Below are 11,234 nucleotides of genomic sequence, written 5' to 3' on the forward strand. Positions count from 1 at the left end.
AATGTGGCCCAACGTTTGCCTTTCCGTTAAAGTGACCCAACGTTTGCTTTTCCATAAAAGTTTGGACCAGTAAAGATATTTTCGAAAGCTTTAAATGACAACAATATGATAACAATATTAGAATTAAATCAACTTTTTCGTGTTATTAAAAATGTATAAAATTTCACAAAACTCTTATAATAAGATCAAAGAGCTCAAAATTCCAAAAAAAAACATATTTATATATATATATAAAAAAACTTAACACAAATTAATCTTTTATATAATATATCACATAAAAAATTCTGTAAGCTATATACATGCTATATATACATACTGAACCAAAACGAATGTAATTTATCTAATCATATACAAGTTACAAATATAAATAACATTATAGAATAAATAGGTTTTCAATCATCGAACTTTGTAAACAATGTTACGTGGTCAAACTAAAGTCGCGTGCTGGACACTCCGTTAGGTTGTCTGTCTGACGTGGCCCCAGTGTCGGTCTTCTCGGTAGAGTCTGCCTGGAACCGCTTGCAGAAGAAGACTTTGTGCATGGCGCGATCATAGTGTTCTAAAGACCGTAGCGGCTGGGGTAGGAACATCCAGTCTTGGAGCTTTCTGGGCAGGCTCTGGGGACGTTTAGCCTGCAGGCATTTGATGACGCCGATGATGATGAAGAGAAGGCAGACGGGCCCGAGGACGCCGAGGAGGACGTACCAGCCCGGGATGGAGAGAGCGAAGACTAGGGCGGGGAAGAGGAAGAACATGAGGAGGATGTAGACGATGGCGAACCAGCGGTACTCGGCCGTGCAGTTGCCTAGAAATTTGGCAAGCGGGATGGGGAAGCGGAGGTAGGGGATGGGGTAGAACAGGAGGATGCCGGTGATGTTGAAGAAGAGGTGGCAGAAGGCTGCTTGTAACGCGTTTCTGAGGCCGTCCGTGTTGGCTAAGGCTGAGAGAATCGCCGTGGTCGTGGTGCCGATGTTTGACCCTAGGGTCAAAGGGTACATCCGGTCGAGTTCGATGACCCCGATGCCGACGAGCGGGGTGAGGGTGGAGGTGAAGATGGAGGAGCTCTGGACGATGATGGTCAACCCGGCGCCGATGATGATGGCGAGGTATCCCAGCGGTCCGGGTAAGTCCGCGTTGCTGAATTTTTTGATGATGAGAGCGATGGGGCCTTGGAGAAGGGAGTGCAGCAGTTTGACAATGGCGACCAGACACAGGCAGAGAATGGTAAGGGAGATAACCAGCATGATTGCTCCGATAGCTTTGTCGTTTAATGTGGAGTACATTCCCTTGAATAAAAACTCACCTAAGGGTTAAAATAAAATAAACCATAAATTACAAACAACAGATTTGCATTAAAGTATTTAATTATAGTTAACTGTGTCAAAAATATTTTAATTATATATTTTATATTCATATAAAGAAAACCGGGATTTTCAAGAGATTTAGAAAATTATAAATATGTATATAAACATTTTAAGCTATGGCTTAGTTGTGAACCTCTGCTACTTAACCACAGTTCTAAAGCTAATTTTTAATGTTAATTTCATAAAGACAAATATCCAACCTTCTAATGACATCCTTAAATGTTCATTTCATAAATATATATCAGGGGTCTCCAAACCCTTCAGTCCGAGGGCCGCATTAACTATTAAATATCAGTTCGGGGGCCAGAGTTTCTTCCAGGCGACTGTTTGGGGTGGTGAAGCCCCCCCCCCCCCCCCCCGAAGAACGTCTCGTGCCCCCCCCCACTAAATATAATTTATATAAATATATATAAAATTTAAAGTGTCCCCCATTCCCCCCCCCCCCCCGTCTTGGAGAAAAAGTCTGAAAGAAACACTTTCGAGGCCCGACAAAACACTCGAGGTCCAAGTTTGTTCCCAAATTATTCTTCTCGTATTTCATTCTTGAAAATGTTTGTTCACACCGGTATCTTGTTCCAAACTTTGAAAGGTCCTTTGATGCAAAAGTTTCAATATTAGGAAAGTCTTCCTTGAGCAAAAACTTATAAAAACCCACCCGCCCTTTTTTGAACTTGTCTCTAAGGAGGTAATTTGCTTGCAGTTCTATGATATTCAGCTATGGTTCAACTAGGCAACTGAGCACATTTTTTTCAAATGTATTTTGAAACGGTTTCACTTCTTCTGCCTTTTAATCCAAGTCAGAAAACCTCTACTGAAACTGCAGCTGGAGGTCTGTGTTGATCTCGCATGGAAATGACGTAGGGAACTCAGCTGTTGCTTCAGCCATGAAGACCTTGTACTGCTGAAAGTGCGCCAAGTTGTTGGCCTGTACTTGTTCCAAAAACATGACAAGTTTTGGATCTAAGGGCTTTAGGTCGGTGTATAGATCAGAAACTAAATTTCCTTCTCTTGTAGTTTTAGGTTCAGAAAATTTGAATGAATAGTTATGTCTGCACTATAGGCCAATTTCTATACTCACTCTTCATCAGATATTAATGCTTGTGGCTTGCCTTTACTTTCTAGGAAGTAACCTATTTCCTTTCTTAACTTAAATACCATGCTCAGACTTTTTCTCACAACTCAGATATTTTACTGCTGGGTAATATGGTAAATCTTGCGATTCCTTTTTTTTGTATCTTTCAACATGTCTCTGAACTATCTATGGTTGAGCCCATGTGACCTTATTAAATTAATCATCTTCACCAATGTCTGCAACACGGCGAGCAAAAGTATTTGCAGCCAAAGCTACATTTTCAAATTGCTTTGAATTTTCTGGTAAAAGTTCCTCAGCCACCTCCAACAAACTTTAATTTTTCCGTGGACATAAAGATCCCCGCGGGCCGGATGAGAGGACCTCGCGGGCCGCATTCGGCCATCGGGCCGTAGTTTGGAGACCCCTGATATATATATTTACTTAACCTCCAGCACGACATTAGCACAAGCTCAAATTTGAAATTATTAAAAGCCAGTTAAATTTGCCATGAACTTCATTTAAGGATAATACTGCTTTTTTTTAAAAATTCTTTTACATTGAACTTATGGAAGGATGAATTAGGGGGGGGGGGATTAAACCATCCAGTCAGTTTGGAAATGATCTCCTCGATTATATTGATTTCACCTGACCGAATCCTACAAAATATCCAGAACATTAACGACATGTCCAGTTTGTTCGATTTGAAACTTTCAAAGTAACAGTGGTTGTTTCAGACTTTTTCCCTTTTTTTTTCTCTGGGAGGAGGTGCGGGGGGTTGGGGGGAACACTTATTTCGTTTGGGGGGGGGGGGGATCTGCAAAGTGGGTTTGCCCTTTCACATATGCTCAGTGTTTCTTTCATCAATTATTTTTTCTGGGGGTGGGACATTTAAAGTTCCGGTTGGGAAAAGGGTTGACAAGTATATATTCAGAATATTCTCCATTAAAAGCAAAATTCTATTTTGTCTGAGGGTTTGGGGCTAAATGTTAGTTCTTGGACTTCTCCACCCACTTCACACAGGAAATGCCTGAAAGAAACTCTGCCCTTACATAGCTGAAACTAACCCCGCCCATGCCTCGCTGAGCCTTTCCACCTCCCTCATGCGACACTGAGGCTGGCGGGCAGTGCTCTCTCTAGGGGGAAAAGGTGGCCTGCAACGTGTATTTTGTGTGCGCAGCGTTCTCAAAGTCTTACAATACAACATGACTGCTCGTTCAAAAACTACTGCGTGGCTGATTTTAAAAAATTACTGCCTGGCTGATCTTAAAAAATTACTGTATAGCTGATTTTAAAAAAAATTACTGCGTGGCTGATCTTAAAAAATCTACTGCATGGCTGATTTTCAAAAAAAAACTACTGCGTGGCTGATTTCTAAAAATACTACTGCGTGGCTGATTTTAAAAAAAAAGTACTGAGTGGCTGATCTTAAAAAATCTATTGCGTGGCTGATTAAAAAAAAACAAAAATGCGTAGTTACGTAACCCCGCAGCATAAAGACACCATAGCAGTCGGGCCTTGCTCCCAGTACTCACATTCCTTAAAGCACGTCATCTTCTCCACATCCCTCGTGTACAGCGTGCACGAGAAGTCCTCACCCACAAGCTCGTCCATGACGCTGACGTTGCTCACGGCGCAGCTGGAGAGGGAGAAGTTGTGGGAGCTGGAGCTGAAACAGCTGCTGACGCCGGAGCAGTCCAGGGTCTGGTTGTGGTCTGGTGGTGGTCTGGTGGTGGTCTGGTGGTGGTCTGGTGGATATGGTGGAGTGGATAGGTGGATATAGATACGTGGATATGGACTGGCAATATGATGGAGTAGATAGGTTTAGGAATATATAGGTGGGTGGGTATGGATGACTTGATATGTGGATGCAGCTACGTGGATATGGACTGGCAAGATGATGAAGTGGATAGGTCTAAGATGATATGGATATGGATGAATGGATAGGTCTGAGACAGAGGCGTATCCAGGTTTTCGTTGTAGGGGAAGCGAAAAGAGCAAAAAAAGGCGCCGAATTTTTAACACGTTCTATATACGTGTATGATATATCTATATATATATATATATATATATATATATATATATATATATATATATATATATATATATATATATATATATATATATATATATATATAATTACTAGCTGTATTACTTCGCTATGATGTAAAATAAATTGAAAGTAGCATTCTGAAGAAATAAGAAAAAACACACAATGTAGGCCGACAAAACAAAAATTGTATCAATCTAAACACACACACACATATATATATATATATATATATATATATATATATATATATATATATATATATATATATATATATATATATATATATATATATGTATATATATATATATATATATATATATATATACATATACATATACTACAACCAAAAACAATGAACGTAACACAATCTGTTTTGTAATTCTTGAAAAAAAAAAATTTCTTACATAATAATTCCTGGGAAATTGTTAAAGACAAGTGAAATAGTGGAAATAATCACTCTCTTAATATTAATATGTATATATCTACACATTCAATTATAATGTCAAAACAAATAAATAATTACTTTAGAATATAATGAAATTGTTTAACACTATTCGTGTTTATAAATTGTTTTTGTCTATAATAAGAATTTAATATATCTTCATCATAAATGCTAAAGTATTACAGCATAATGAAAGTTTTTAAAATCAGAGTTGGTATAAAACCACGCTTTTGGGTATATAGAAAAACATTCGGAATAATAGCATACATATAACTAACTATCGGTCTTTTAGTTCAGATCATATATTTTAATTAACTACGGCTTCTTTGTGTTCTATAAAGATAATTTTTAACATAGTGATAGGTATGGGTTAGATCACTGTATTGATCACACACCTTTTTACTGGTAATTGCAAAAACAATATTCACAGAGTTTTACGTTTAAAAAGCTAAGTTCAGCTTCATTTACCACTGTCCGTTCACTTTAGGTCAATTATCCAACCCAGTGTATACCTAGGTGTGACAATAATGTCGCTCTACACAATTGTGGTGGTGAGGTGTGTGTGTGGCGGGGGGGGGGGGGGGGAGATAACCAACTCAGAGTGAACATAGCGTCAGTTTTTAGATGACTGTTCTAAACATACATATATATTACACAAATATATATTACACAAATATATATTACAGAAATAGATTTAAATAAGTAGCAGTGGTATTATGACAATATTTTTTTTTACAGAGGGGTCCATGGGGGAGGGGGTAAGTAATTATGTGTGAAATTTTATGTATAACATTTTCTAATTCAATTATTCTAAAGCAAATACATTATAAAGTTGCCTTAAACGTAACACCCCTCTTGTCAAGTGGTACTGCCGTAGAGGTTTTTTAAACATTGCAATGCATCGTAATGGTTATTTTTAGAATGGCAAACTGATGCAGCTGTTAATAAATGTTGTAGACGTAGACACTACTAGACTAGTACAATAATGCTTAATTGCTGCATAAAAAGAAATCTTGTGATTTACATATATGTGCCGACCAAAAATAGTTTTTTTAACAAATATCATTGTTTAAAACTTTGAGTTTAAAAAGTTTCCAAAAAGGCGCCAACAAATATCATTGTTTAAAACTTTGAGTTTAAAAAGTTTCCAAAAAGGCGCCACTTTGCTGAAAATGGCCAGAGGGGGAGCGGCCGCTCCTCCTGCTCCTCCCCTGCGTACGCTACTGGTCTGAGACAATATGGATATGGATGTGTGGATATGGGGAGTGGATTAGGATGAGTGTTTATGCATCATATGGATAAGTTGATATTGATGAGACTATTAAGATGAGTAGATATGGAAAAGAGAATAGATCTGAGATTTTATGGATGGGTGGATATGGATAAATGGATGGGAATAAATGTATATGGATGAGTGAATATGGATTAATTGGATATTGATGAGTACAATATGAAACGTATGGTTGGATATTGGTGGATGTATTTGGATATGTGGATCGGTATGTGAGGATATTTATATGCTTTGATGTAGATGAGAGTATTTTTGTTGACGTTGCAAATATAGTTGATGCTTAAGCAAAAAAAGAAAAAATAATAAAGGATGAAGCGCGATAAAAAATGAGGTACACTCTCATTTTTTGTGTGTGTATAGCTCTTGTTACTAATGAAATCGCTCAAAATAGCAGACTTACCTATCCTTAACCTATCTCAAATGACCTTTGACCCGTGGCTGACCTATCCCTTATCTACATCAGAAGACCTTGACCCCAATGCTTACCTATAAATAACCTTCCTTAGATTATCTTGACCCCGAGGCTTACCCACCCTACATCAGACGACCTTGACCCGGATACTTATCCATACAAAATCAGACGACCTTGACCCCTAGGCTTACCTATCCTCAACCTACAACAGTCGACCTCTGACCTCGTGCCCTGGAAAGCGTCACAGTCGACCTGTGTGACGAGCCTCTGGATGCCCCATGTCTTGTTACTACAGGGTGTGCTCGTGCAGTCTTGGTGCCATGTCTGGTTCCGGCCCACGCATGCGCTAAGCTGCGGACGGAAGTGGAAGATTCGATTACTAGAGCTGTACCCTCTAAGCTATTCCCTCTTACCGGCAGGTAGCTGTCTAGCGCTCTACCGCTAAGCCGTAAAGTCTAGTATTGTTCCCTTTTCTAATCTGAAGGGCTATGGGGCTAGTGAAGTAGAGTTCATCTGTTCATTTGACCCTGGTATGTAAACGGATAGTGTAGTCAACAGTATGCCCAGCGCCTATACCTTCTCTGATGTGAGTTAGATACCCATCAGAGCTGGGTGGACTCAGGGATGTTCAAATGAATACATCCCGTTTTCGTACTCGAGACTTTCGTGTTAGCAGTCGAATGCTCTACTACGCCGTCCCATGAAGTCGTGAAGTTCTTGCAACAATCTCTAACGTTAACGCATTGAAATCTGGTGTATACAACTTGCCCTAAACATTTAACTTACGAACAAAAGTTAACCAAGACAATTGAACCACCAAGGTCAAACATTAGTTTCAACCATTAACCTAATCTCAACCATCAACCTCTTTCGAATTTGGGTTCAAGTCAATAATATGTACTTGTCCACACAGTTCTGAAGGGTACGTAACTCAAGTTAGGGAAATAAAGGCAGCTTGACATAGTGCTGACCACACTATCTCTTCATATGCTGAGGTTTCAGAAGCAGATGAACTCTACTTCAACTGTCCCATGTATCTTTGTCTCGAACATGATGACAATGATGATAATAATGATGATGATGATGATGATGATGATGATGATGATGGTGGTGGTGGTAATGATAATGATAATGATAAGGATAATGATGGTAATGCTGATGATTATAATGATGATAATGATAATGATGATGATGATGATGATGATGATGGATGGTGGTGGTGGTAATGATAATGATAAGGATAATGATGGTAATGCTGATGATTATAATGATGATAATGATAATGATAATGATGATGATGATGATGATGATGATGATGATGATGATGATCCTATTCAGTCACTTATATAGAAAAGTAAATTAAGGGTCGTCCATAAATGGCGTCACCCTTGTGACAATGTGTGATACAGGGTGTGTGTGTGTGCAAGATAGTGTGACATCACACTTTAGCATTTAAAAAAGTAATGTTAGAAACTGAATTTTAGCAGTTATTTTGCTTTGAAAAAAAACTGTTTTAATAAATTGTAAGTGAAATTGATTAAAATACAATATGTTGACCATGCACAGTCAATATTTTAGAAAAAAATAGATGTTTAAAAATATTCAACAGCATTTTTAGGGAGGGGGGGGGGGGTTGTAGACTAAGGTGTGACATCATTGGGGGGTGGGGTGAATTTGTATGACTGTGTTGAGGGAGGTAGACATAGTTTTAAAAAGCGTGATTTACTTTTGGGATGACAATTTATTGCTTTAATTGAGATATCAATAAAGTAAATTTAAAAACAAAATAATCAATATATTCAATAAGAAAATGTGCCTGCATATGGTTCTCCATAAATGTTACAAAACAACAATCAAGTGCTATCTAGGTTTAAGTATTTTCTAAAATTCTGATAATATTATAAGTAGAAGTGAATCAATTATTATTACTATTCAAAATATGACTACATATCAAACAACAATAAATAGCGAATATGCACTTGATCTTCTCTGTAAACCAGATACTCAGATTGATAGAAGCTGCTGCTGGAATAATCATCAATGGTTTTTGGTTTACCTTGAGGCACTATAACATCATGGCCATCAAACTTCAGAGTAGTGTCAAATTTACTATCCGGTTCTTGTTGGCCACAAGCCAACACACTATCATATCCTTTTGGTGCACTAACTAATGATGGCTTGTCTTGTGTAATTTTATGCTGTTTCCCCAGTGCAACTTCATTTAAAAACAGTATACCTTTGCCTTGTGTAGGACGCACATATCCAGCTGATTTATCATTCTCAGATGCAAAGTAGATGCCTTTCCCAACACGACCTCCACTGTGTGGCATAATTCTTAATCCACTTTTTAGAATAGCTGTGACCACAGCTACATTGGTGCCATGCCACAACAGTTTTCTGTATTCAATATCTTTATTTTTTATAAATCTATCAGCTTCTCCTTCACGATCAACCTCCCACACATCTGTAAGTTTCTGTTTCTTCCAACCACTTGTTCCCTTTGTTGCTTCAAAATAGTTTTTAATTACCTTGAATTCATTGGACTTTTTATCTAAAAGTTTAAGTTTGCATTTTAATAGTCCATAGTTAACATCAAATGGATGAGGCAATGTGCTGTCATTAGTGTTAGCACTAGCTTTTTCTCTGTCTTTCTGAATGCTTTGTGCAAGCTCGGTATCTCCTAAAACCGCTAACATATCATACTTTTTATGAATCATTTCTAAAGTATCAAGAAGTGGAGGCACAGTTCTTCCAACACTATGAGGTATTATTGTGTAGAATGTTGATGAAAGATCTTTTATTTTATTTAAAGACGCTTTATTGTTAACAGCTTCCTCAATTGCTTCCAGAGCTTCAAATTCTTTTGCTATTTGTGCTTTACTTAGCTTTCCTAGAGGCATTTTCTTAGTGTCTATATCAAATTCATTTCAAGTTAAGTATACTTTCCTTTAACTGGTTTGAAGTTATCACGCTCACTCCATGCATTTTTAGTTTTATCATTAAATTTTTTTTTCAAAATCTTTTATCGCATCTTTAGGATCATTACGTTGACCTTTTAAAGCATTCTGACCACTTTCTCCCACTCTTCCCCATCTATTCCAAGTATAATATTTTCCTCCTATTACTAAAATCTGTATTATGTAAAATTTGTTATTGTTCTGGCCAATGTTTGTCTGGTTCAACATAGCATCATAGTCTTCATAGACCTGAGCATTGTTACTGTTTGGGCAAATTGAATCTGGTTTGTGTTTTTTAACTTTTCCTTTATCAGCTTCCTTTAGTTTAGCTATTTTATCTTTCAATGTATTTGGAGTTATTATTTCTTCCTCTTCCTTTTCATTTTTAGCCTTTTTAGCTTTAGATGAAGTTGCTTTACCTCCAGTCTTTCTTTTAGGTGGCATTATCTGATTATCAATGCAATTAAGTGGGACTTCAGTAAAACAGATATAAAACACGCAGTTTCTCTGACAAATGTAAACATCGCTTCACAAATTTTCTTGGTATTAATATTAAAGATGGTTGATACTAGTGTTTACTATTTATAGGATTAACATCTAACAATTACTAGGAGTTGTAATTAACATTTTGTTATTTATCACCAAATTTTTTTAGATATGTTTCTTTTAATTTTATTTTTTATAATTAATTGTAATGTTTGTTTACTTGTGGTTTTTTTCAATATATATTAATACTTTTTTTATTTCTTTTTATCGTTTAATTTTATAATTACCTCCCTGCAAATAAATATTGTTTGTTATTTCCCCTGACAAAAAAAAATAAGTTCAACGCGCGAGATATTTTTACATAAACAGAAGACGACAGCAAACCGCTGTGAACTGTGTTAGGGGTCATCCATAAATGACGTCACACTCGTAGGGGGGAGGGGGAGGTCCGTAATTTTGTGACGATGTTTGATGAGGGGGAGGGGGGTTCAGATGTTGCGACGTCACATTTTTGCATTATAAAAAAGCAATGTTAGAAAACGAAATTTTAGACGTTATTTCGCGTTTTAGATAACTGTTTTAATAAATTGTAATAGTTTAGACAAGATTTTGGAAAAAATATCGATGTTTAAAAAAAATTCAACTGCAATTTTGACGGGGGTTGTAGGTTGAGGTGTGACGTCATTTCAGGGGGTGGGGGGTTCTTGCTTTTTGTGACGACGTGAACGGAGGGGAGGGGGGGGGAGGTAAAAATCGTCAAAAAAAGCGTGACTTCATTTATGGATGACCCCCTTATACCTTGGTGCACTCTCGGGACTAACGCTTATATTCTGTGTCAATGTTTAGTTTCACGTGGGGTGGGGGATGGGGGAAGTGTGGGGGAATTGAATGTTTGGGCGATTATGGTGGAGACTATTTTTGTATCAAGTTTAGAATTTGTGAGATTTTTAGTTTTGGAGAATTTACTGTGGGAGACTTTAGTAGCGGATAATTTAGTGTGAGAGCATTTAGTGGGGGATAATTTAGTGTGGGAGAATTTAGTGTGCGAGAATTTAGTGTGAGAGAATTTAGAGTGGGAGAATTTAGTGTGCGAGAATTTAGTGTGCGAGAATTTAGTGTGAGAGAATTTAGAGTGGGAGAATTTAGTGTGCGAGAATTTA

At 37.4% G+C, this 11,234-nt stretch overlaps 1 protein-coding gene and 1 pseudogene across 1 annotated transcript; both read right to left on the reverse strand.

The window, feature by feature from the left end:
- Nucleotides 1–431: 431 nt before the first annotated feature.
- On the reverse strand, nucleotides 432–1,577 carry LOC131942534 (sodium-dependent phosphate transport protein 2B-like). Its single transcript, XM_059302437.1, has 2 exons — nucleotides 1,565–1,577; nucleotides 432–1,303 (listed from the first exon to the last, which is right to left on the reverse strand). Exons 1-2 carry the CDS (start codon nucleotides 1,575–1,577, stop codon nucleotides 432–434), a joined length of 885 nt encoding a protein of 294 aa, XP_059158420.1.
- Nucleotides 1,578–8,352: 6,775 nt separating this feature from the next.
- On the reverse strand, nucleotides 8,353–10,040 carry LOC131942526 (protein mono-ADP-ribosyltransferase PARP3-like; annotated as a pseudogene).
- Between the last annotated feature and the right edge of the window lie 1,194 nt (nucleotides 10,041–11,234).

Source organism: Physella acuta, unplaced genomic scaffold (assembly GCF_028476545.2).
Source record: "Physella acuta isolate Inbredline_101_S28 unplaced genomic scaffold, ASM2847654v3 ptg000410l, whole genome shotgun sequence".
NCBI lineage: Eukaryota > Metazoa > Mollusca > Gastropoda > Physidae > Physella > Physella acuta.